Source organism: Trichomycterus rosablanca, chromosome 15, assembly GCF_030014385.1.
Source record: "Trichomycterus rosablanca isolate fTriRos1 chromosome 15, fTriRos1.hap1, whole genome shotgun sequence".
NCBI classification, from domain to species: Eukaryota; Metazoa; Chordata; class Actinopteri; order Siluriformes; family Trichomycteridae; genus Trichomycterus; species Trichomycterus rosablanca.
Genome location: NC_086002.1, coordinates 33,382,421 through 33,409,920, shown reverse-complemented (window position 1 = coordinate 33,409,920; position 27,500 = coordinate 33,382,421). Strand labels below are relative to the sequence as shown.

At 47.2% G+C, this 27,500-nt stretch overlaps 3 protein-coding genes across 5 annotated transcripts in view; 2 read left to right on the top strand and 1 right to left on the bottom strand.

Moving 5' to 3' along the window:
* The first annotated feature begins 2,167 nt into the window (after window positions 1-2,167).
* sh2d3a (SH2 domain containing 3A) lies at window positions 2,168-10,954 on the top strand. 2 transcript variants are annotated; one of them, XM_063009416.1, is made up of 13 exons: window positions 2,168-2,353; window positions 4,991-5,024; window positions 5,312-5,428; window positions 5,508-5,651; window positions 6,446-6,738; window positions 7,260-7,342; window positions 7,418-7,695; window positions 7,776-8,156; window positions 8,240-8,355; window positions 9,097-9,268; window positions 9,408-9,519; window positions 9,613-9,798; window positions 9,955-10,954. In XM_063009416.1, exons 3-13 carry the CDS (start codon window positions 5,333-5,335, stop codon window positions 10,128-10,130), a joined length of 2,037 nt encoding a protein of 678 aa, XP_062865486.1. In that variant the 5' UTR covers window positions 2,168-2,353; window positions 4,991-5,024; window positions 5,312-5,332; the 3' UTR covers window positions 10,131-10,954. The 2 variants fall into 2 exon arrangements, with proteins under 2 accessions (XP_062865486.1, XP_062865484.1); XM_063009414.1 differs by lacking the exon at window positions 2,168-2,353 and having other exon boundaries at window positions 4,938-5,024.
* Window positions 10,955-11,874: 920 nt separating this feature from the next.
* On the top strand, window positions 11,875-18,999 carry trip10b (thyroid hormone receptor interactor 10b). The gene is made up of 15 exons (XM_063009654.1): window positions 11,875-12,280; window positions 13,814-13,929; window positions 14,259-14,312; window positions 14,397-14,544; window positions 14,625-14,687; window positions 15,411-15,515; window positions 15,596-15,724; window positions 16,006-16,152; window positions 16,247-16,396; window positions 16,507-16,533; window positions 17,811-17,920; window positions 18,014-18,146; window positions 18,234-18,283; window positions 18,494-18,618; window positions 18,789-18,999. Exons 1-15 carry the CDS (start codon window positions 12,257-12,259, stop codon window positions 18,929-18,931), a joined length of 1,524 nt encoding a protein of 507 aa, XP_062865724.1. The 5' UTR covers window positions 11,875-12,256; the 3' UTR covers window positions 18,932-18,999.
* Window positions 19,000-22,369: 3,370 nt separating this feature from the next.
* dnm2b (dynamin 2b) overlaps window positions 22,370-27,500 on the bottom strand; it is a 23,335-nt gene continuing 18,204 nt past the window's right edge. For both annotated transcript variants that reach the window (XM_063010640.1, XM_063010641.1), the window contains exons 18-21: window positions 26,397-26,561; window positions 26,086-26,312; window positions 25,399-25,659; window positions 22,370-22,468 (exon numbers count right to left, since the gene is read on the bottom strand). In XM_063010640.1, coding sequence (XP_062866710.1) covers window positions 22,402-22,468; window positions 25,399-25,659; window positions 26,086-26,312; window positions 26,397-26,561 — 720 coding nt within the window. In that variant the 3' untranslated portion in view covers window positions 22,370-22,401. The remainder of the gene's footprint in view (window positions 22,469-25,398; window positions 25,660-26,085; window positions 26,313-26,396; window positions 26,562-27,500) is intronic.

Below are 27,500 nucleotides of genomic sequence, written 5' to 3'. Positions count from 1 at the left end.
CCTCTTGCCCTGTCGAGTGGTGCAGGAGGAAACGACTATGCTGAACGGCTCCGGGGGGTAGGGTTTGATTCTGCCTGCTGGATACCTTCAGCCCCTCCACCTGACACCAAGAGGATGACAGTAGGTGGACTACTTGCTTTCTTTTGCCCCTGGTTGTGAGTATGCGAATGATGGGCGCCCAGACGGACTGGCATCGTGGTCGGGATGTGGTCCTGCTCTGCACCCGTTGGGTTTGGACGGGCTCCTCATGAAGGTGATAGTGTAGTTCAGTGGTCAGGGCTCCAAGGTATCAATCAGAAGGTTGAGGGTTTGATTCCGCCTACTGGATACCTTCAGTCCTACCAACCTGTCACCAAGAGGATGACGGTAGTCGGACTGCTTACTTTCTTGCGCCCAGACAGACTGGCATCCTGGTCAGGATGAGGTCCTGCTCTGCACCCTGCACCCATTGGGTTTGGATAGGCATCCTCATAAAGAAGCTCTGAGGTATCAATCAGAAGGTTGAGGGTTTGGATCTTCTCCCACAGGGATTGGCGCCTGGAAGAGGTTGGTGACGTCATGCCAGCTTGCTCTCTCTCTGAAGTCCGTCAGGCATGAATAATCGCTCCATCGCTTGGTGGCTGAGGCAGATCGGCCTCCCGCAGTACACCCAGATCCTGGAGAGGGAGTATTATGGGCTGGAGGTACGATCACCAACACACACCGGCGATGACCCTCCCGAACGTAACGTCACCACCAAACTAACCAATCACGATGTGTGTAGGGTCTGTTGATGGTCACCGACGGCGACTTAACATCGATGGGTGTCGAAGACGCCGATCACAGGTCGACGATCCTAACTCAGCTACAGAAACACGGACAGAGACCCCAACCAGGTACCTACGTCTACACCCCCACACCCTCACCCTCACCTACACACTCTCACCCTGGGCTCTCTCCAACCAGAGTACGTGACGGTGAAAGGAAGCACCTTGGGCAGGAAGTTCTCCCTCGGGTCGTCCGACTTGTTCCGCCAGTCCATCGTCCCCCGGCTGCGTCGCCGCGAAAACAGCGTCGCCTGCGCCAGGCTCCAACAGCTGGAGAATTCGTGCCACGCCCTGACCCTCAAACCCAAACACAGGTGAGTGGCACAGCTGCACAACACAGAGCACAGCTTACCCTGAAAGAACCGCAGTGTGACCCTTCATGCCCTACAGTCCTATACCCAGTCCTACACCCAGTCCTACACCCAGTCCTTCACCTGATCCTACATCCAGTCCCACACCAAGTCCTACATCCAGTCCTACGCCCAGTTCTACATCCAGCCCTACACCAAGTCCTACATTCAGCCCTACAACCAGACAGGTGTACCTTAAAAGTGAGTGTATGAGGTGTGCTTAACGGGACCGGGGCACCCTATGGTGCAGACACTGTGTTGTGTGGTGCCAATCAGTAATGTTTGATGTGGTACTGGCACGTCTGCCCCTCTTCGGGAGGCAAAAGGTTTGGCGGTGCGAGGTTGACTTTGGTTTGTTTGATCAACCTCACACACCCACACACACACACACACACACACACACACACACACTGGCTGGAACCCTGCTGTAGGAAACTACAAACATTTCCTGTCCACTTTTTAAAGGACCTTAGTGAGATCCACGTTTAAAAACATGACCCTGTGAGTCCACTGATCCGCTGGAACAATGCTCCTCTAGATCCGCTACAGCCCTGATAACAGCGCTACAGTTGTGCAACACACAGTCCACACGGTTGCCAGGTTGTGCAGCTTTAAACTACGCTGGAATGACAAACCTGGCATCGTGCTGCAGGTATCAGGTGTCCAAATGATTGGTGATGCGATTGGCTGCGCATTAACTGCACTTCAGCTCTAGAGAATTCTGGGTAAACCGGACCCGGGGCGACTCTGACCAGGATGCAGTGAGAGTTATATATTACTACCAAACAGCTCTACAGTACTTTAACCCCCGAGCTGAGACTGCTTAGTGATTGGAACGTCAACCTGGCAACCCGGACGGTGGGGTAATAAAGGCGAGGGCGGTGTTGTAGAGAGGTGTAGAGCGCTGGAGGCAGGGATCAAGATCAAGCTGGCACAAGTCTGTCGACGTGCTGGCTCAGGCCGAGGGTGCCGAGAGTCACCCGGCGAGGACAGGTAGAGGGGGAAGAGGAATTCCTGGAATGTGAGAGAGAGAGCGAGAGAGAGAGCGAGAGAGAGAGAGAGAGAGAGAGAGAGAGAGAGAGAGGGGCGTCAGGATCGGACCTCACAGCTGTACAACAGCAGGAATATGGACGTTTTTTGGATTTATTTGGGGGACTAACGTTTGATCTGTAGCAGGAGCGCCTTTACCGCGGTGAGGTAAGTCCGGTGGAGTCGCCGCTTCTTTATTAGCTTGTAGTGTGTTAATCATTTACACACAGAGCGACAGGTAGTGAATGTTCACCCAGCAGAATGTAGAGCAACTCTGTGTGTGTTGGTTGTGCCCGATATACCTAGGGGTTAGGGTTAAGGTTAGGGTTAAGGTAAGGGGTTCACCCCCCAAACCTCTGTCCTTGGTGTTCGGTTACTCCTCAGAAACCTTGTGTGTTGATTTTATTTGACACATGTTTTCTCAGGGAAGAACAAAAAACAAACAATCTATAAACTATAGTGTCAAAAGTATATGGACACCACTCTAATTCTTAGGTTTGAGTGTTACAGCCCCACCCAGACTTACCTAAAATACACTACACTATACAGACAAGTATTGGGACGCCCTTTCAATTCTTGAAGACTTAAAGAACACTCAACAGATCTGGGATGAACCGGAACGTCAACCGTCGTCTTTCACCTGAGCGGGCACAAATTCCCATACACAGACCCACCTCAATACCAAAGTCTTGTGAGAAGCTCTTCTCATTCCTGCTGAAATGGTCACACACAGGTTGGCATTTGTTTTGGAAATGGGACCTCCAAGCTCACAGTCATGAGTCTAAACATGTGGAAACACTTTAGGGAAGGCCCTTTCCTGTTCCAGAATGGCAGTGCTCCTGTGCCATATATGGCATGGAGGGAGTGGGTGATCTTATCTGCTGGTTTGTGCCCGATATACCTGGTTAGGGTTTCGCCCCCCAACCCTACATCCTTGGTGTTTGGTTACTCCTCAGAAACCTTGTTTGTTTTATTTTATTTGAGACACGTTTTCTCATGGAAGAACAAGAAACTATATAGTGGACACCACTCTAATTTTTAGGTTTGGGTGTTACACTATATAGACAATTATTGGGACACCCTTTCAATTCTTGAAGACTTAAAGAACACTCAGCAGATCTGGAATGAACCGGAACGTCAACCGAGACTTTCTTAGCCAACGCCCTTTACCTGAGTGGGCACAAATTCCCATACACAGACCTACTTCAATACCAAAGTCTTGTGAGAAGCTCTTCTTAGAAGAGCGCCTGTTGTTCCAGCTGAAATGGTCCCATTGAGGTTGCGGTTTGTTTTGGAAATGGGACCTCCAACAAGCTCACGGCCATGAGTCTAAACATGTGGAAACACTTTAGGGAAGGTCCTTTTCTGTTCCAGAATGGCAGTGCTCCTGTGCCATATATGGCATGGAGGGAGTAGGTGATCTTTTCTGCCATTCTGAGAAGCTTCTCACAGGACTTTGGTATCGACTTACGTCTGTGTATGGGAATTTGTGCCTGTTTGGTTAAAAGAAGACAGCATTTGTTTGTGTACGGCTGGGCGCTGAACGATCAGTCGATGTTCCGGTTCGTCCCAGAGCTGTTGAGTGGGGCTGAGCTCAGCACTCTGTGTAGGACGTTGGAGCTTTTCTTCATGCTAGAACAGGAAAGGACCTTCCCTAAACTCTTGCTGCAAAGTTAGAAGAACAGAATTGCCTTAGTATAACTGATTATTACACATTTATTAAAGATTCTTGTAGCTGAAACACATTAATCCAATGAGTAGAAGGGGCGTCCCAATACTTTTGGCTACAACCGATTAATGACCGTTTGGAATTCGGCACGCTCCCCTGTAGTCCCCGTTCTACACATAATATGACACCGAGAGCTATTTGGGGTCGAGTTCCGTGTTTCCTTTGAGGATGTGGAGATCAGGAAGGAAGCGTCTCCTGAAGGTTCCACCGTGTGGGCGTGTCACCGTCCTTCAACGTCCCTCACAGGCCTGGAATGACTTTTCGGCGTACAATAGGCGTCCTGATCAAACACCGCTAATCTGTTAGTGATAGCGCGGCCTCCGTGTTTGCTTTTCACGTTTATCAGGCGGCCGTTTCAGGGCGGAACCTTTACGTTAATAGCTGAACGCTTGGGTTTGAAAACAGTCCCGTATCAGGGGGGTCCACAGCTACAACTGTTTGTGCTGACAACCCGCTGAGTAGAAACTTAGCCACAATGAGGGAGGGGACGGGGGCTGTTGAACATTTACCACCTGTTTAGGGTCCTGTCACCACAGTTTAACTGAGTTCACTTCATGACTTTGACTTGCAGCTCCAAAAGCTTGATTTTTGGTCCTTTCGAGACCTTCCAAGGTGGCCTTGGAGGCTGTTGAGCCAGATGGCCCCCAAAAAGGTCCCGCTTTGGACACGTCAGTCCAGGGGCCGCTATTCTAAAAGGTGTGTTTTGGCAAACAAGGATGAGTTGTCGATGTACTCTTCTGGTCGGCCAACCACCTGTATTTGGTTTGTACTGTGGTTTGCTAGAGTCCTACACCCTCAGAACTAGGTTTGTAACCGTGGTTAGTGTGCATCTATGGGTTGGACCACACAACAACTAAGAAATGGGACTGTGAGCGGCCAGTGGGGGCAGCCTGCGTAAGATCTGGGTGTTTGCCCGGTATCTAGAGTCATCCTAGGACTCAAATAGGACTTGATGCTTCTGCAGGATTCTGCAGATGCTTATGGTCCTAAGTATCATCCACAGTGGACCCTTGAGGGTCTAGTGCAGATATTTGCACTAGGTGTTTTTCTAACAAACTGTTTTAAATGTTTTGCAGCAAGAGGAGGAGCGTTGGAGTCTTCATCAGTCAGGTGAGTCTCTGCCTTGTTCATAGATGCCTTGGGGTCAGAACACCACCTCCTCTGGGGATTCACATTGATGACATTTTGCTCATTGGCCCAAAATTTGGAATATCTGATTACTAGTCCAGCATTGCTCAAGTCAGTCCAGAATTGCTCCTGGTGTATGTTAGTAGTAGGTTAGAGTTGCCCAACAGATTGGCACCCTGTCCGTGACGTACCTCCTCCCTGCAGGACCCAGTGGACTTAGGTACCGTTGGGAAGCTACAAGGACAGTTGTACATTTGCTTCCTGTTTAGGTGTTCTCCGGACGTAAGGACATGGACTCCCTGAAGAAGGAGCTGGAGGAGGAACTAAAACTCAGCACTGATGACATCAGGAGTCACGCCTGGTATCACGGCCAGTTACAGAGAGAGGTTTGTGTACGCATGTAGTAATTGAGGCCATTTTTCAAAGTCCAGCTTTACAGGCGTGTCCGTGTCCGTTTGAGTGCAGGAAACAGAGGAGCTGTTGCAGGACGAAGGGGACTTCCTGGTGCGGGACTCTCGCTCGAGCAACGGCAACTTCGTCCTGAGCTGCATGTGGAAAAAGCAGCTGATGCACTTTAAAATCATCCGTGTGGTCCTCCGGCCCAAGCAGGTGCACCCAAAATTCTTTTCTCTGATCTAGTTCACTTACTTAGAGGTTTTGAATTCTCTGGTCCAAACTGGTCCCCTTAAGTCCTCTGGTACAAACAGGTACCTTAAAGTTCTCTTGTCCAAACTGGTACCTTAAAGTTCTCTGGTTCCATCAGGTACCTAAAAGTTCTCTGGTCCAAACAGGTACCCTAAAGTTCTCTGGTCCAAACTGGTACCTTAAAGTTATGTGGTCCAAACTGGCACCCTAAAGTTTTCTGGTTCCATCAGGTACCTAAAAGTTCTCTGGTCCAAACTGGCACCCTAAAGTTTTCTGGTTCCATCAGGTACCTAAAAGTTCTCTGGTCCAAACTGGTACACTAAAGTTGTCTGGTCCCAACAGGTACCTAAATGTTCTCTGGTACCTTAAAGCTCTCTGGTCCAAACAGGTACCCTAGAGTTCTGTGGTCCAAACTGGTACCTTAAAGTTATCTGGTCGAAACTGGTACCTTAAAGCTCTGTGGTCCAAACAGGTACCTTAAAGTTCTCTGGTCCAAACAAGTGCAGATACTTCCACCAAACAGAAGAACTACACCCACGTGTTGAAACCCCACTGTAACCATCCTGTTCAGACTCGTTGTTTGTCATTGAGTCCTTAAACAGTTTCATCATGTTAGACCAGGACTGAGTCAGAGGAAGTGATTAGTGGTGTAACTGGGACTGAAGCCCAGGAAATGTGGATCCTACTTGTGATACAAGTAGAATAAGTGAGTACCTAAAATGCTAACTAGTCCTTGTGTGGGCACTGTGTCTGTGCAGGGTTACTCCAGGGTGCTGTTCCAGTTCGAGAACGACCAGTTTGATAACATTCCTGCGTTAGTGCGCTTCCATGTTGGTGGGCATCAGCCAATATCCAACTCGTCTGGAGCGGTCATCTCTCAGCCGGTCAACCGCACCGTTCCTCTCAGGGTCATAAAGGAGCGCCAGACACTGAAATCAACAAGTGCAAACTCCACGGGAACACTCCAGCGAACAGGGGGAAGTGGCAAGAGGCGGAGCTTGAGCTCCACCCACACGGACACACTGCAGGTCAACAGCAACAACCTGCTCAGGTAAGACCCAGGCATCCAAAGCCCAGACACTTGTCCAGCCTTGGTGCATCAGTTCAGGTACCCTCAAGTCCTCTGGTCCCAACAGGTACCTTAAAGCTCTCTGGTCCAAACAGGTACCCTAAAGTTCTCTGGTCCAAACAGGTACCCTAAAGTTCTCTGGTCCAAACAGGTACCCTAAAGTTCTCTGGTCCAAACAGGTGCCCTAAAGTTCTCTGGTCCAAACAGGTACCCTAAAGTTCTCTGGTCCAAACAGGTACCCTAATGTTATCTGGTCCAAACAGGTACCCTAAAGTTCTCTGGTCCAAACAGGTACCCTAAAGTTCTCTGGTCCAAACAGGTGCCCTAAAGTTCTCTGGTCCAAACAGGTACCCTAAAGTTCTCTGGTCCAAACAGATGCCCTAAAGTTATCTGGTCCAAACAGGTACCCTAAAGTCTTCTGGTCCAAACAGGTACCTTAAAGTTGTCTAGAGTTCCTAGTGTGTGTCGTTTTATTGCCTCAAATATTCCTTGAATTTCTGTAGAAGTGGGAGTCAACCAGCTAACCTGGAGATCGTCGGAAGACCATCGCTACAGTCAGCGCAATCAGACAGCAACCTGCGTCCAGGTATTTACACAGCCACACACACTCTCACACACACATTTACGACTTCTTTGTAACCCTACCTCCTTCGTCTTACAGCTGTACCTCAAAGCACTCCACTGAAGGACTCCGTCATCCCCAGCTCCCCCGTGTTCCGTACGGGCAGCGACCCTTTACTCAGCCCTAACTCCGTCCAGTTGCGCAGCCCTGGCCGGTCGTCCACGGGCGGATGCACGCTTCGGGGCTCCGATGGACAGCTGCACTCTCGAGCTCCACCTAAACCTCTCCGGGTCTCCGCTTTGTTCCCAGGGATGGCACCAATCACTCCGAGGATCGAGGTCGACCCCTCATCACTGTACGATGAGCTTGTGCCTCAGGTGACAAGAACTTATGAGCCGCAATAGAGCCACAGCTAACGTCTAACTGTTGCATGAAAATAATCTCCTTTTGCTTGTAGATACCAGTATCCATGCGACCTAAAGGTCCGGCAGCGCGTATCCGTGCTCAGGAGAAATGGGCCAGCAGGGCGCGCCTCACCGAGACCAGCTTTGCCTTCCTGGAGGCGCAGCGTGCTGAGGAGGAGCAAGAGAGGCATATGGGGAAAGTAAGGAGAGAGAGCGTCCCGGAGACGACTGGAATACAGGATGACTGCGACTGGCGTTTTATTCGTCCTGAGACGGAGGCGACCTCGTGTTTCCGCCTCAACGCGTTCCGGTCACTTCTGCTTCCCGACAACAATCGTCCACTGGAGCAAAGCGTGCTGCACAAAATCAAAGAACTGTTCGCGAACACTGACCCAACAACGACGGCACTGCACATGCTCAGTGTGGACTGTCAGGTGACTGGTGTGCACCACGTGCTATACCGAACGTGATAGATGTTCAGACCATGTACACCCTACTAATCATTGTTTCTTCTCAGGTGGCACGCTTGATAGGGGTGACAGAGGAGCAGAAGAGGATGATGGGGGTGAATTCCGGACTGGAGCTGATCACCCTGCCACATGGTAGCCAGCTCAGACAGGACCTGCTTGAGAGGTTTGTGTTTATGAGTAAGACAGCACCAGGGGAAACAGGGGAACAAGCCACACGGGAACAACTTGATGGTAGGGTGACAAGCAACACCGCAACAAGGTACTTGACGACAAGGCAAGAAGCAACAAGAAGTTTGGGCAACAAGACCAGGCAAGAACAGGGACAGGGCATCCAGTGACACAGTGACAAGATGAAAAGGGTCAGTGGGGCAGTGCATCAAGCAACAAGGTGACAACAGATTGAGAGACGTGGTCACAAGGGTGGGGCAGAGGTGGCTTAGTGGTCAAGGGACTGGACTTACCAAAGGGAGGAGTTAAGGGCCTTGCAGATTGTAGGCAACCTTCTGATAACCACTAAGCTACCTCTGCCCCAACCAGCACCAAGCGGTTACTGTTGGACCCTTGAGAAAAGGAACGAGGTGACAACAGATTTAGAGACGTGGTCACGAGGGACAAAGTAACAGGGTGAGAAGCTACCTGTTGAGAAGCAAGGCAGCAAGTGAGAGTTACAGGTTGACATGGTGGGGCAGAAGGTGGCTCAGTGGTCAAGAGACTGGACTTACCAAAGGGAGGAGTTAAGGGCCTTGCAGAAAGACCCAACTGTGGCAACTTGGCAACTGTGGGCAACCTTTTGATAACCACTAAGTCACCTCTGCCCCAACTACCACCAAGCTGTCACTGTTGGACCCTTGAGAAAGGGAAGGTAAGGTTGGCAATCATCGTCGTTTATCTTCTCATTTTCCAGACATCACCTGATAGCGTTAGGCGTGGCCGTGGATGTTCTGGGCTGTACGGGGACAGTGAATCAGAGGGCGGTGGTTCTACATAAGGTCATCCAGCTTGCTCAGGCGCTGCGCACCGCCGCCCGGGACCTCTACGCCTTCAGCGCCGTCATGAAAGCCCTCGAGATGCCTCAGGTTGGAGTCCACACCAAAACGATCTAGCTGTGTTAGCTTAGCACTGGAGCTAGACCCAGCATGGTGGTCGATCTCTGTGTCTAGGTCTGTACTAGTCAAGTTAGCTTGTCTGCTATCCGCTGTCTTTGCGTCCGCGTAGGTAGTTCGGTTGGAGATGACGTGGCGAGTGTTGAGACGGAACCACACGGAGAGCGCGGTGACATACGAGAAGACCCTCAAACCCTTCATGAAGGCGCTCAACGAGGGGGACGGTAAGTGTCGTCCCAGCTAGCTAGCTAACACAAAGTTAACTATTTAGCGAGTCGATTGCGTGAATACCGACGTCGCTGTGTGTTCGCCTGTAGAGTCGGTGATCACTGGACCGCTCTCGCTGCCCCACCTGGTGCCGCTGTTGAGGCTAATGGAGGGAGACGACGGTGTGGAAAACAGCGAGAGAGGCTGCCATCTTCTCTACAACATCCTACAGTCCTCACGCTACACTGCTAATCACGCGAACGAGTACCAACAACATGCGCACACGCTGCTCTCAGGTAAACGCTGCAGTATAGACACTACACCGCTAAACATGCTAACAACTACCAACAACTTGAACACAGTGCACATGGTTAAGCCCCGCCCCTGTTTGCTGTGAGCGATGTGATTGGCTCATTACGCCCCCCCCCCCCCCCCCTTCCCTCTCTGTGCAGGCGGATGGGAGCCGGTCCCCGAGCTGTTGGAGGCGTTCTGTAGCGAGTTTGCTCTGCGCTTGTTCTGGGGTCACGCCGGAGCCGAGCTGGGGCGAAAAGAACGCTACGAAAAATTCCACCACATCCTCACGCTGCTGTCACACAAACTGGAGCCGACACCCACCTCAGAACTCTGACCTCCGACCCTCGGAACTCTGACCTCTGATTGGTCAACATGTGAAAGCTTTTGTCTGATTGGCTGAAATGTAAGGAAAGCTTTGCTCTGATTGGCTGAAATGTAAGGAAAGCTTTTCTCTGATTGGTCAACATGTGAAAGCTTTTCTCTGATTGGTCAACATGTGAAAGCTTTTCTCTGATTGGCTGAAATGTGAGAAAAGCTTTCTATGATTGGCTGAAATGTGAGGAAAGCTTTTCTCTGATTGGCTGAAATGTGAGGAAAGCTTTTCTCTGATTGGCTGAAATGTGAGAAAAGCTTTTCTCTGATTGGCTGAAATGTAAGGAAAGCTTTTCTCTGATTGGTCAACATGTGAAAGTTTTTCTCTGATTGGCTGAAATGTGAGGAAAGCTTTTCTCTGATTGGCTGAAATGTGAGGAAAGCAAATGAGTAGAAAGCTGTTCCCTGATTGGTCGAGAAGCTTTTTTCGGATTGGCTAAAATGCAAGTTCTCTGATTGGCCGAAATGTGTAGAAAGCTTTTCTCTGATTGGTCGAAATCTTTGGAAGGCCATTAATAATATGAAAGGAATTAATTGACCAATTACAATGAGGTCAGCTTGTTTTTTCATTTTTAGAGGACATATTTCATAAGAACATATTTCAGATGTAATGTAAATACGTGTGTATATTTTCGCTTTGTTTATTTGTGTGTATATTTGTTCAGGTGTATAAATGTAAGAATCTCCGCCCTGTTTATGTGAATACTTCTTTATAAAGTGGATCACTGGAAATACAATTTAAACGTTTAAATAAAAGAAATAAGATTTAATAATAAAAGAATAAAAGATGAGTCTGTGTTTAATATAATAATAAGGTTCTGACCTGCACTGAGGAGAAGCTCGACTGTGTCCCAGTAACATCGGCGACATCCTTTTCTGCTCACCGCTGGAGGCTAAACACTCAAAGACGCCAAAACATGACAGATTTTGTAGCATTTATTAACTTTATTACATTATAAAACATTAAACACTCTATAACAACTGTAGGTGTCACTATTAGCAACATTAGCACGTTGCTAACAGGTTAATAATACTTACTTAGCAAGCTAACAAAACTATCGTTAGCATTTAGGCAATCAGGCACCTGATTAAATACATTTACACACATTTAATACGAATCAGAAGTAATTTAAGATTTGTTTTCCACATTAGCACACTGTTAAGAGCAACATTATTAATAAGTAAAAAGCTCCAGATATTATCACAGAAATAGTAAAATAGCAAATATTGTTGGTTAAATTGTATAAACATGAACTAGCTCAAATAAATCGGAAGGTTCAAATATGCGGTTAAATGTTCTCATGTGGCGCCATCTACTGGAATCGAACTCAACCCAACATTCTTAATGTTTATGTTTATACAAAAGCAGATGAATCTTCATGCTAGAACTTCTCTGCGATTGTTTAGTGTTGAAATAAGGGCCACATGATTAGTTTTACAGGACTAGCTGCACCTTATGGTGCAAACAATGGTAAACAACGCCTGGATAAACAGCGCTAAACTTGTCTAACAGTGGTCTGAGGACACCAAGGTGAACATCAGGGTCTGGATTCAAACACCAACAGAACATCAGGGTCTGGATTCAACCAGCAACAGAACATCAGGGTCTGGATTCAACCAGCAACAGAACATCCGGGTCTGGATTCAACCACCAATAGAACATCAGGGTCTGGTTCAGCCAGCAACAGAACATCAGGGTCTGGATTCAGCCAGCAACAGAACATCAGGGTCTGGACCGCTGACCCTGTGAGACTAGACCTGACTAGACCGAGTATGGGGGGGCTGTGCCTTCAGGAGCTGCTGGGAATCCTACAAATCTCTATAGGTGGAGAAACCTGTTAGCTGATATTCCAGACACCTTTGCCCCTTCTGCGTTTGCTCTGACACACCCATTTTACACAACGTGGGTGTGTTAGAGCCGGTTACTCCAGTATGTGTGTCATATGAGTGGAGGCAGCACACCGCCCAGCCAGGTCGCCGTGAATTCCACCACTCACGGTACAACACGGTCGACCCCTGAAGCTGTCTTGTAGGCGATACGTACTGTACTTTTGGATTAGCAGCCTTCTTCGGTGAGGACTCGTGGACATGGATTGGGGAACGGCACTCTGGGTAGGTCGCCTACACCTCTTTCTCCTACCATTACTCTGATTATTTAGGCTACAGCTGGAGTCAGAAGCTCACGTACGCTTGTGAGGGACATTTATATATGAAATTGTGGTCTCTGTGGACTCTGGCTAGATGTTTCACTAGGTTTGAAGTTCGAAATCGTATTTATTATATGTACAGTGCAAAAGACTGAGAGTTAAGGACCTTGCTGGGCAACTTGGTAAGGTGGGACTTGAACCAGCAACCTTCTGATTTACTGCTGCCCCAGTAGCTTCATTTGAGCCTGATGTAGTGATTTCCCACCTTCCTCAGCGTTCTGTCCGCTTTCCGCTGTGAGAAACTACCACCACCGTGCTTTACAGTAGGTACACCACCACATTCCTTAAAGCTCTGTTTCATCTGACCACAAGACCTCCCTTCCAAAGACTTTAAGGTGCTGCCTCGGGGGCAGGGGTTCATGTCTTGCACCGCAGCCCTGGTATGCACGGTGGAGGAACCGGGATTAGCGTGGACCTTGGTGTGCGCTAGCCGCTATACAGACGTGCTTTAGCTTGAATTGTCCACCAAGAGATGGAACAATTAGATACAGGGACAAGTGTTTGTGTGATTCCTGCTCATCTGGATTCCTGAAACCTGATTCTCTTGGACTCCAAACAAATAAAACCACGTCATAACACACACACACACACACACACACACACACACACACACACACACACACACACACACACACACTGTGAGCTGGTTGGTTGCACTGCATTTAATATCAGTTCTGAATCAAAAGGGGGAACATAGTCAACAAGTGGACGAGTACACCGACACCCCCTTTCCACAGCACGGTACCCTACGGGACGCTACGTTTTTAATCCTGTGACCCCACATTTAGTGGTTGTTGCCATTGCCGGGTGACTGAGCGTATCGATGCGGGTGGCGCCAGCGACCTGGCCTGGTGTCCACACCGATACCGATGGTCTTTCCTGCAACGGCTGCAATACACAGTCTTCGGGATGGATCCAGGCGCCTGGATAAGCTTGGCGAGTGGTGGTGGGACGAGTACCCCGACACCCCATTTCCACTGCACTGTACCCTGTGTGAACGTTCCCCACATTTAGTGCCATTACCGAGTGATCAAGCGTACCAAAACGGCCCGTATGGGTAGAGCGAGAAACGGCTTAGAATCCTACAGGTGGCACAGAGGTCTAACGTTGGTACTCGCAGGTTCGAACCTGCACCAGCAACCTGGCCTTGGGTCCACACCTATACAATCGGCCATGTTTGAGGGTGGGAAGGTCAGCTGGGTCTCTTCCTGCTGCCATGCCATACAGGACTGATCTAGGCACATGATTAAGTTGGGCGAGTGGTGGTGACAGTCTGGGGGCGATCTTCTTGACCTTGCCAGGTGGCCAGAGTTCCATGTACCTTGTACTTACAGATTCTACACATACCTACATGGTATTGCTGACCTGTGGTTCACGTTCCAACCTCTGTTCTACCAAGTGAATCATTTAAGTTGGTGTGTTATTGTTGTTGTTGCAGGACCAGCATGATGCGATAGAGAAGCACACACAGTCAGGCCTGGACCTCGTGGAACGCTATGTCAAGTTCGTCAAAGAGAGGACAGAGGTCGAGCAGAACTACACTAAACAGCTAAGGTAACTCCAGTGTGTGTGTATGCATGTGGTGCCTCATTGGCTGGATACAGGTAGTTGCCACGAATAGACCAGGAATGCGAAGGCCAGTAGTGATAGACCGGGCAGAGGACGTTGTGGTTCATGGGGACCTGTGGCCAGTTGACACTCTGACTCTGTTGTCCAGACACAGAGAGTCACTCATCGATCCCCATTACCCCCCGTCTCTCGGCAGGCACCATCGATTAGCCCCCTCCGGCACTCCCTTGCTTAGACTTCCTTTACACGCTGTTTGAGGCTGCCCAGAGACGTTGGAGGAACTTCATAGTGTTTGACCTTTTCTTTGTCCGCAGGGTTCTGTGTAAAAAATACTCCCGACGAGGAAGCAGAGAAGACCAGGATATGAAGTAAGAGTGTTTCTAGTCGTTATCTAGCACCTAGTCGCCTCACCAGGGATCTCTAATTCATTGCTCTCTCACTGTATCTTACAGGTTTTCCAATCACCAGAAGTTTCAGGACCTGGTGATGGAGCTGAACAACTGCGCCACTCACCGAGAGGTCATGGCGGAGAGCATGAACCAGGGCATCTGCATGGATCTCACCAAGTACCTGCATGACATCAAGCAGGAGAGAAGAAATGTAAGAGAAATGGGATTGCGAGTCTCTTATTGAACTTTGAGAGGCTTTGAGAACTGACAGGGTTGTGTTTTCTCCTTCAGCATCTGGGCGACATAAGGAAGGCTCAGCAGAACCTGGAGGTCAGCTTCAAACAGCTGGAGAACGTAAGTGTAAGGGCAGATGGGGGTTAGTTCTCTAGGCTGAATGGTGGATCAAGCTTAACTAGGCTCTGAGAGGGGTCATCACATCAAAAAGTGCCTTCGGTCACTATGAGAGTTGATGGTAGGTCCAGACCATGCTCTACCAGCAAGGGCTTCTGGAGGAACAGCAGACGTTCATCCCTCCAATGCAGTTGCATAGAGGTGGTGTGGTCACAAGACAACCGTCGTCCAGCAATGCCAGTAAGTCCGTTGACCATAGACCCAAACCTGCAGGATCTGCCATCCTTGGTATGCCGACTCCTTACCTTCCAGGCTATAGCTTTTTGTGCCCTGCTATAGTTACAGCTTGATGTCAGGAGTGCTAAGAGTGGCACTGCTGAAATCTGTGGATCCAAGGTTCCAATCTTAGTGGTGCTATCGGTCAGTAGGCAAAGAGGGTGGCCCAACAGCTCAGCCACTGGGAGGCAAAGTAGTGTAGTAGGCGTGTAGTAGGCTAAAGCTGGATAACTGCTAGCAAACTGGCTACACTCCAGCTCACAGGCGCCTTGCTAGCGCTGCCGAATCGGGTTGTGGTACCTGGGAAGGGAAAGCGTAGTTCATCCCCCCTTGAGTAACTTAGAGGTTAGAGGTTCCTCAGAGGTTCTGGAGAGTCCATAGTGACTGGTTCTGCGATTAGCTTACTGTCAGTGTGTGTGTGTGTGTGTGTGTGTGTGTGTGTGTGCGCAGAGCAAGAAACGTTTCGAGGAGAAATGGAAAGAAGCAGAAAAAGCCAATCAGCAAGCAGAGAGAATCGATCAAGACCCCAACTCCACCAAACTGGACGTAGACAAGGTACAAGAGTATAAGCTAACCTAGTGAGTGGAAGCTAGTGTGGTGAGTGGAAGCTAATTTAGAGTGTGTGTGTGGACCAGGCCAAGCAGAGCGCACACCAGCGCGTTCACACGGCCGACGAGTTTAAGAACGAATACGCCGTTCAGCTTCAGAAGTACAACAAGGAGCAGAACAGCTACTACCACACCGAGCTTCCTGCTATACTCAACGTGAGCACACACACACACACACACACAGCATTAACACACATGTTAACACACACACACACACACACACAGCATTAACACACATGTTAACACACACACACACACAACAGTCCCAAATGACTTTTGAACATCAGCGACGGAGTCTGTCAGAGAGCCGCACCATGTCCGTCCCAATCAGACCTACCAGAAGTCTTAAGATGCATACGAAATGTGTATTACTGACCCCGCCCTATTACTTTAACCCCGCCCTGTATCTGCTGACCCCGCCCACTGTGAATGTTCAGAAGCTGCAGCAGATGGAGGAGAGGAGGATCAGGAAGCTGGCGGAGAGATACGGACTGATGGCTGATACTGAAATCCACACGCTGCCCTCAATCAGCAAGAGTCTGGAGAGGTTCATCGCGTCCACCATCAACACCGACGAGAAACAGGTGCTCACACACACACCACACACACACTCACACCACACACACACTCTACTGAAACGCTCGTCTGTGTGTGTGTGTGTGTGTGTGTGTGTGTTAGGACTCTCTGACCCTCATCGAGCAGCACAAATCTGGATGTGCGCCCCCTGCTGACGTGGAGTTTGAGGACTACAGTCAGGGCATCAAACCCGCCGCCATGGACAACACGCATCACACACCTAAAGTCCGCATCAAACTCTTCAAAAAAAAGGTACATACACACTTACACACACACACACACACACTTTTACTTACACACACACACACGTTTTGATGGTGTGATCAGTGTTAAATGATTTTTCTCGTTTGTGTCTCTTACAGCAGCCCGGCGCCACCGACAGAAACATGGTAACATGCATCAGAATGATCACTGCTACAACTAATATTACTAGTTCTACTAGCTCTACTAAACCTACTCCTGCTACTACTGCAGCTCAATCACTACAACTAGTTTCTCCATATTTACTACCATTATTAATATTACTAGTTCTTCTTTAACTACTTTAATAATTTTACTAGTTCCTCCATAACTACTACTACTAATATTACTAATTCTTCCATAACTACTAGTACTACTAACACTACTAGTTGTTCCACAACTACTACTTTACTAATATTACTAGTTCTTCCATAACTACTACTACTAGTATTACTAGTACATGGTAACATGCATCAGAATGATCACTGCTACAACTAATATTACTAGTTCTACTAGCTCTACTAAACCTACTCCTGCTACTACTGCAGCTCAATCACTACAACTAGTTTCTCCATATTTACTACTATTATTAATATTACTAGTTCTTCTTTAACTACTTTAATAATTTTACTAGTTCTTCCATATTTACTACTTCTACTAAAATTACTAGTTCCTCCATAACTACTACTACTAATATTACTAATTCTTCCATAACTACTAGTACTACTAACACTACTAGTTGTTCCACAACTACTACTTTACTAATATTACTAGTTCTTCCATAACTACTACTACTAGCATTACTAGTTTTTAATAAATTCTACTAGCATTACTAGTTCTTCCATAGCTACTACTAGTACTATTACTAGGTATTCCATAACTACTACTACTCTACTAATATTACTAGTCCCTCCACAACTACTACTTCTACTAATATTACTAGTTCTTCCGTAACTACTCCTACTAACAGTAGTAGTTCATCGATAGCTACTAGTACTATTACTAGTTCTTCCACAAACACTACTTATTCTACTAATATTACTAGTTTTTTCCACAACTACTACTTTTACAAATATTACTAACACTACTAGTTCTTCCATAACTCCTACTACTAATATTACTACTTCGTCCACAACAATTACAACCTTTATTACTACTAGTTCTTCTTTAGCTACAACTATTTCTACTAATATTACTAGTTTCTAATGTATTACTCCAAATGTTACTACTTTTTTGTTACTACTACTAATAATAATACTACTAGTTGTACTGTAAATACCAATATTACTAATTCCTCCATACCTACTACTAATATTACTAGTCCTACTATATAACTACCACCATTTGTTCCATAACTAACATTACTAGTGTTTCCAGCTAGTGTTCTTTCATAACTAGTAGTGATGGTTGAGTATTTCTTTGGTAGCCCGCCCCGGTGGAGGATTACTCCCACCTTCCCCTGGATCAAAGAAAGAAGCGCCTGCAGGAGAAGATCAGCGAGATCAATAAAGAGCTCCAAAAGGAGAAGGACCAGAGGTAGCATCACTGTTACCCATGAGACATGGACAAAAGTAATGGGACGCCCTTCTAATTCTGTGTGTGTGTGTGTGTGTGTGTGTGTGTGTGCAGTGAGGCTCTGGAGAAAATGAAGCGAGTGTATGAACAGAACAGTCAGCTGGGAAACCCGGCCAGTCTGGAACCCGAAATCAACCAGACCAGCCACAACATCAGCCGACTAAAGGGGGAGCTGTCCAGATACCAGGTACCTCCCTGAGACATGCCCGGTTCCTGTCTGGTACTGGTGGAAAAGCTCAGTAATGAGTGTTTATTTACTGTGTGTGTTCTGTAGACCTGGCTGAGCGAGGCTGAAGGCGCTAACGCTAACATCTACCAGACCAGGTAAGTCCTAATCTCAGCTCTGCTACCGGTCGGCTGGGCGTCTGCTGGGTGGGATAAGACGGGACTAAAGCAAAAAGTGGGCGGGGTCTTGAGGCGCCTGTACAGAAGTGGAGGAACGTGAGGGAGGGAGCGCTGGGTTAAGTTAGAAGTTAGATAACTGGACTAGTTGTCTCCATGTCTCACGTGTCCCTCGTCTCTCGTCCCCTGTAGTCTGGAGGACTTCAGCGTGTGTGATTTTCCGAGTCCCCCCGTCTCGGATAACTTGTACGAGTTCGATGACGACTTTGACGAGGACGCGCCCATCGCTCAGTGTTTGGCACTCTACAACTTCAATGGTACTGATCTGTCTCACTGCTTTCTTTCACGTCTGTCTCTTTGCTAGTGGCTCATCTGTCCCTCCTGACTTTTGTCTCATTTTCTTTACCCGTCAATGTCCTGAGACGTTGGTCCTACGTGTCTCACCTCTGTCTCAAAGCCACGTTAATCCCCGGTATGTGTTCCTCAGGCAATAGAGACGGGGAGGTCAGTATGGAGGCTGGAGATCATCTCAACCTGATAAAGGAGGACTCGGGCGACGGCTGGGTGAGGGTGAAGAAGACGGACGGAAGCGCCGGCTACGTCCCCGCGTCCTACATTAAAACCATCTAAGAGACATCGTGAACGCGTTCGGTCCTGATGCTGAGCTTACAGTAAAGTTATTAAGGTGCTGAAACAGACGCGGCTTTGTCTCCTGTGTTTATTGGTTGAACTTCGACCTTTGGGTCAGTCCCTGATAGTCTATCGGAGGGCGAGTTCAAGTCTAAGAAAAAGACTGATTCAAGATTGTAAAGACCCAAGACTAAAGAGAATCAAGTCAAGACTGAGTCTAGATTCTGTCTAGGACAAGTCTAAGTCAGGACCAGGTCCAAATAAGACTGAGAGAAAAATTGAATCTGGGCTGAGTCAGAGTCCGAATAAGAGCAAACCTGGAGTCTAGGATAAGTCCTAGCCAAGAGTAAGTCCATGTAAGTACAAGTCTCAGTCTAGATGAAGTCTAGGGCAAGTCCAAGTCAAGACTAAGTCCAAATAAGATCAAGACTGAGAGCAAGATTAAGTCTGGGCTGAGTCCAAGTCAAGACTGAGTCTAGGACAAGTCCAAGTGAGGAGACTAAGTCCAAACCAGAGCAAGACAGAGTCAAGACTGAGTGCGGGACGGGTCCAAGTCAAGACCAAGTGCAAGAGTCTGAGTCTAAGAAAAAATACAAGATTCATGTTTAACACTAAAAAGAATCCGGTCAGGTGAATACTGAGTCTAGATTGAGTCTAGGATGAGTCCAAGTCAAGACTGAGTCTAGGACAAGTCCAAGTGAGGAGACTAAGTCCAAACCAAAGCAAGACAGAGTCAAGACTGAGTGCGGGACGGGTCCAAGTCAAGACCAAGTGCAAGAGTCTGAGTCTAAGAAAAAATACAAGATTCATGTTTAACACTAAAAAGAATCCGGTCAGGTGAATACTGAGTCTAGATTGAGTCTAGGACGAGTCCAAGTCAAGATTAAGTCCAAATAAGAGCAAAAATGGAGTGTAGGATGAGTCCTGGCCAAGATTAAGTTCATGTAGGTACAAGGCGAGTCCAAGTCAAGGGCAGATAAGTTCAAGACCGAGTCTAGAATAAAACTTGGAGTCTAAGTCTAGGACTAAGGACTTAAGTCTGGGAGGAGTCCAAGTCAAGATTAAGTCCAAATAAGAGTCAAGACTGAGGGTGTGTTCGAAAATCTAGTGAGCTGCCTTGCTGTCTTACTCTCTACATAGGCAGCTGCCTTAGCAGAGAGGATTCTAATAAGTCAGTGACTTATAAGGCAGGTTATTCGAACGCACTGCTTAGATAGCGATTCCATCGGGTTTAGCATTTCGCGTTTAGCATTTAGCATCTCGCCATTAAAACCAATAAACTGAGGTAGCACAGCACGCTAACGTCAATAACATCTCCCTTCATGTACCGATAACGGTTACATTTCCTGACAAGCCCGAACTTGCAAATAAAAACACTCGGTACAAGTTTATACAAGTTAAAAATCAGTAATATTTTATTTACGTTTGAAAAGAACGCCATTCGTTTCTCCGCCCCGTCAGCCATGAATGCTGGGATTGTCTTGATCACTAAGGCAGCGTCGGACGCTCACTCGTTCTTGAGATAATAAGATGCCTCAGTAGTGAGGATATTACGGCATCTAGGATTTGGAACAGCCTCCTTCTCGGAAGCGCAGCACAGGACGACGTAAAATGCGTCTATGTAGACGGCACACTAGCTTTTCCAACACACCCTGAGTGTGGGACGAGTCCAAGTCAAGACCAAGTCCAAACAAGAGCAAGACTGAGTCAGGACTAAGTTTGTACTATGTTTAAGTCTAAGACTAAGACCAATAAGTCCATGACGGAGTCCAAAACAGTGAACAGCAGGTCAAGATCGAGTCTAAATGGGATGAGCAGCTTAAACACTTCATGACCAAAAGTATCTGGACACCTAATTTTAAGTTAAGGTGTTTAAATGCTTTTAGCTTTGTGGCAGTAGTTTGGGGAAGAGTCCTTCCTGTTCCAGCATGACGAGGTCCAGACAGATACAGTCTGATGAGGAAGGTTCGGGACGAATCAAAATAAATAAATACACGAAGCCATAAAGACATTATTTAAATTTATTGTCATTATTAAGATGATATGAAGGTTAATCTGAGTCATTATTGAGTAAAAGTCGTTATACATGAGGCACTTACGGCTCTGAGGAATAAAAAAAATACAATAATCATAAAAAACATAAAAAAGAGAATAAAAATATATTTAATAATAAAAACACAGATTTCTAAATCATATGTGATAATAAGAGTAAGAAAAACAGGCACTTGATTTATAAACAACATTTCTCCCAAACAGACGCTGATTATTTTAATTCTGGTAATTAATCAAACACTGGCGGGTTCCAGGTACGAGCTGATATATGGTCAAAAGTATTGGGACGCCCCTTTCAATGACCCATTCACGTGTTTCCGTCATGCCAATCGCTAATAAATGTGTTAATCAGTCATATAAGGGAAATGATGCACTCCTGAGTTTGGAGCAACAGTTTAGGGAAGACCGACCAACATCAGTGCTTGACTGAACAGGCACAAATTCTAAGTCTAGGACTAAGTCTAACTATGTTTAAGTCAAGACCAAGTCTTAAAAAGTGACTATTCCGAGTCCGAGAGCAGGTTGATGTAAGATGGAGTCTACAGAGAATCAGGTCCAGGTCTAGACGAGTCCAAGACACGACTAAGTCGGTATTATTCAATGGAGGACGGGTCCAGGTCTAATAAGAAGACAGAATTAAAGATTAATACTAAAGAGTATTGAGTCCAAACAAGAGCAAGAGTTAGTTGTAATTGAGTCTGGGATGAGTCCAAGTCTAGAGCGGCTGCTGTACTAGCTGGAGAGGTCACCCAGAGGTCGCTGTTCGTTTTTGAACCTGGGCGTCCGACGTTCTCGCGGTCAGGCGTCCGAATACTTTTGGCTACCCAGCGTGTGTGATACATGAGACGACTGGAATGTTACTTTGTTAGGATCGGTGATTGTTAATATAAACAACGTGAGAACTAATTTCTGTGAGTACTCGTGATGTCATAATTTTCCCTTTATTCGAGTCCATTTTTTAAAAAACGTCGTCGCTTAACGTCCCAAATGTTTCGACTCTGTTTTGATTAAATGAAACACTAAGAAAAAAAATCAATTTTTATGTATTTTAAAGTTCATATAGCAAACGTTGTTATAATTTGCTATTAGAACCTGTCTATTGGACACAATTTAGCTAGGAATACAAATATTGTGGGGGGGGGGGGGGGGACATGTGGTCACGTCAGGCGTTTGGAAAATCCAGTAAAAGGTGTACAGGTCCCAGAGTCACGTCCAGCTACTGTGTTACTCATCAGGGGTCTTAATACGATAGAAGGAACCGGGGTGAATAGAAACACGTCCACCTGGAGCAGGTAGGAAATGAGACGTCAGACGACCATAAAAGGCAGGACAAAGGGGCACGACACCAAGTGTGTAAGTGTGTGTATGTGTGTGTGTGAATGTGTATGTGTGTGTGTGTGTGTGTGTGTGTGTGTGCTCTAATCCAGCAGGGATGGTTCGGACGGCCGGATGAGGGTGGGTCTGTTGGGAGCCGCTGGGGGTCGTCTGTAGAGAGAGAGAAGTCGTGGGTGGTTACTGGGGGTAAAGTTTGTGCACCCCCGGACAAACACACACATACACACACAAGGATACACAAACACACACACATATGGATACACACACACAAGGATACACATGGATACACACACACACACACAAGGATACACACACACACACAAGGATACACACACACACAAGGATACACACACACATACACAAGGATACACACACACACACACAAGGATACACACACACACACACAAGGATACACACACACACAAGGATACACACACACATACACAAGGATACACACACACATACACAAGGATACACACACACACAAGGATACACACACACACAAGGATACACACACACACAAGGATACACACACACATACACATGGATACACACACACACACACAAGGATACACACACACACACAAGGATACACACACACACACAAGGATACACACACACACACAAGGATACACACACACATACACAAGGATACACACACACACAAGGATACACACACACATACACAAGGATACACACACACACAAGGATACACACACACATACACATGGATACACACACACACACACAAGGATACACACACACACACAAGGATACACACACACACACAAGGATACACACACACACACAAGGATACACACACACATACACAAGGATACACACACACACACACAAGGATACAAACACACACACACACAAGGATACACACACACACACACACAAGGATACACACACACACACACAAGGATACACACACACACAAGGATACACACACACATACACATGGATACACACACACACACACAAGGATACACACACACACACAAGGATACACACACACACACAAGGATACACACACACATACACAAGGATACACACACACACAAGGATACACACACACATACACAAGGATACACACACACACAAGGATACACACACACATACACATGGATACACACACACACACACAAGGATACACACACACACACAAGGATACACACACACACACAAGGATACACACACACACACAAGGATACACACACACATACACAAGGATACACACACACACACACAAGGATACACACACACACACACAAGGATACACACACACACACACACAAGGATACACACACACACACACAAGGATACACACACACACACAAGGATACACACACACATACACAAGGATACACACACACACAAGGATACACACACACATACACAAGGATACACACACACACACACAAGGATACACACACACACACACAAGGATACACACACACACACACAAGGATACACACACACACAAGGATACACACACACATACACAAGGATACACACACACATACACAAGGATACACACACACACAAGGATACACACATACACAAGGATACACACACACACACAAGGATACACACACACATACACAAGGATACACACACACACAAGGATACACACACACATACACATGGATACACACACACACACACAAGGATACACACACACACACAAGGATACACACACACACACAAGGATACACACACACATACACAAGGATACACACACACACAAGGATACACACACACATACACAAGGATACACACACATACACAAGGATACACACATACACAAGGATACACACACACACAAGGATACACACACACACAAAGATACACACACACACACACACAAGGATACACACACACAAGGATACACACACACACAAGGATACACACACACACATGGATACACACACACACACAAGGATACACACACACAAGGATACACACACACACAAGGATACACAAACACACACACATGGATACACACACACACACACACAAGGATACACACACACACACACATGGATACACACACACACACACACACACGGATACACACACACAAGGATACACAAACACACACACAAGGATACACACACACACACACACACAAGGATACACAAACACACACACACGGATACACACACACAAGGATACACACACACACACACACACAAGGATACACACACACACACAAGGATACACACACACACACACACACACACACAAGGATACACACACACAAGGATACACACACAGTGTGTGTGTGTGTGTGTAACTGTGTGTGTGTGTGTGTGTGTGTGTAACTGTGTGTGTGTGTGTGTAACTGTGTGTGTGTGTGTGTGTGTAACTGTGTGTGTGTGTGTGTGTGTAACTGTGTGTGTGTGTAACTGTGTGTGTGTGTGTGTGTGTGTGTAACTGTGTGTGTGTGTGTGTGTAACTGTGTGTGTGTGTGTGTGTGTGTGTGTAACTGTGTGTGTGTGTGTGTGTGTAACTGTGTGTGTGTGTGTAACTGTGTGTGTGTGTGTGTGTGTGTGTGTAACTGTGTGTGTGTGTGTGTGTGTGTGTGTAACTGAGTGTGTGTGTGTGTAGCTGAGTGTGTGTGTGTGTAACTGTGTGTGTGTGTGTGTGTAACTCTGTGTGTGTGTGTGTAACTGTGTGTGTGTGTGTGTAACTGTGTGTGTGTGTGTGTGTGTGTGTAACTGAGTGTGTGTGTGTGTAGCTGAGTGTGTGTGTGTGTGTGTGTGTGTAACTGTGTGTGTGTGTGTGTGTGTAACTGAGTGTGTGTGTGTGTAGCTGAGTGTGTGTGTGTGTAACTGTGTGTGTGTGTGTGTGTAACTGAGTGTGTGTGTGTGTAACTGAGTGTGTGTGTGTGTAGCTGAGTGTGTGTGTGTGTAACTGTGTGTGTGTGTGTGTGTAACTGTGTGTGTGTGTGTGTAACTGTGTGTGTGTGTGTAACTGTGTGTGTGTGTGTGTGTGTGTAACTGAGTGTGTGTGTGTGTAGCTGAGTGTGTGTGTGTGTAACTGTGTGTGTGTGTGTGTGTGTGTGGTCGTACCTCGGGATGCCAGGCGGTAAAGTCAGCGGCACTCGAAAAGGCCGATTGGGGACCTGCGGCGGAGGGGCGGAGCTCGAGTCCATGGCTCCTCCCCCATAAGAATTTGCGCTCGCCGGCGCTCCCGGTCTGAAAGGGACCGGAGGAAGCATCGGCGGAGGGGCGGAGCTCGGGGGGGGTCCGGGGGCGGAGCCTCGGACCGCGGGCGGGCGCGGGGGGTTGGGAGGAGGGGCGGAGACCGGAGGCTTGGTCTGAGCTGGAGGGCTGGAAGAGAGAGAACAGGGAGGGAATATCAGTCACGGTCGGTCCCCTGAGAGAGGCCCCTGAGTCTGTCCAGGTGGCACTGGACACACCGCGTCCCTGACCAGGATAAAAAAAAAGAGTAAAAATGATTCAAGAAATGGGAAAATAGACATAACAACTTGGCTTTAACTGGCATACACCAAGAGAACGGTACAGGTCATAATGGTAGACCCCCTAAAGTAAGAGCTTGGATCCACTAGTCCTCTGAGGCTGGGGGGTCCTAATGGGACTGATCTCTTTTAAGATAAACAAAAGTACATGGACACACCTTCTGAGTGAACACTCATTTTGGGGAAGGTCCCTTCCTGTTCCAATGTGACCAAATATGGGCACAAATCCCCACAGACACCTTTCCGAAAGAGTGGAGGCTGTTATAGTTTCTCGTACCTGGGTTCGGGCTGTAGCCAGGTGTCGTCGACGGGCGGGGGCAGCGGGGCGGAGACGGTGGAGGTGCTGATGTCGCCGATGATGCCGAGCGCCTCCTTGAGGGCGTGGTACATCCTCAGGACCTCCTCCCGGCGCTGGGCCTGGTCGGCGCACTCCTCCATCAGGACGCTCTGGTCGGCGCTGGAGTAGAGGAACGCCAGGAGCTCCTGGTGGATGAAGTCCTTGGTCTGAGGGACACAGAGAGGGGAGGGTGAGGCAGGGGCGCGCGAGGGGAACCGGACACGACGCGGGCGTGTGGGAGCCGGACTCACGCTGTTGATCATGAGGTGCATGATGGTCTTGGGCATGAGGTCGCGGATGCTCTTGTTGACGATGCCGATGTAGGAGTCCACCAGGTTGCGGATGGTCTCCACCTGCCTCTCCAGCTGAGGGTCCATGGAGAAGGTGTCGGCCGGAGAGCCCTCCTCGTGCTCCGCCTGGAAGGAGAAGAAGGAGGAGAGATAAACGGGCGCGGTTCGAGACGCGGGGCGTCGGTGCGGGTCGAATGGGTAAGATCAAAAAGCACAACAACAACACAGCAACAGTAACAACCACAGCAACAATAACACAACAACTACACAACACAACAACAACTACACAGGTACAACACAACAATAACACAACTACAAGTACAATGCAACAACAATAGCACAACTACACAACAACAATTACACCACAACTATGCAACAACACAACTACAATAACATGACAATTACACAACAACAACTACACAGGTACAACACAACAATAACACAACAACTATACAACAACACAACTACAATAACATGACAATTACACAACAAAACAACGCAACAAAAACTACACAAGTACAACACAACAATAGCACAACTACACAACAACAGTTACACCACAACAACTATACAACAACACAACTACAATAACATGACAATTACACAACAAAACAACACAACAACTACACAAGTACAACACAACAATAACACAACTACAAGTACAACGCAATAACAATAGCACAACTACACAACAACAATTACACCACAACAACTAAACAACAACACAACTACAATAACATGACATTACACAACAACAACTACACAGGTACAACACAACAATAACACAACAACTACACAACACAACAACAACTACACAAGTACAACACAACAATAACACAACTACAAGTACAATGCAACAACAATAGCACAACTACAAGTACAATGCAACAACAATAGCACAACTACACAACAACAATTACACCACAACAACTATACAACAACACAACTACAAAAACATGACAATTACACAACAAAACAGCGCAACAACAACTACACAAGTACAACACAACAATAACACAAGTATACAACAACAGTTACACCACAACAACTATGCAACAACACAAC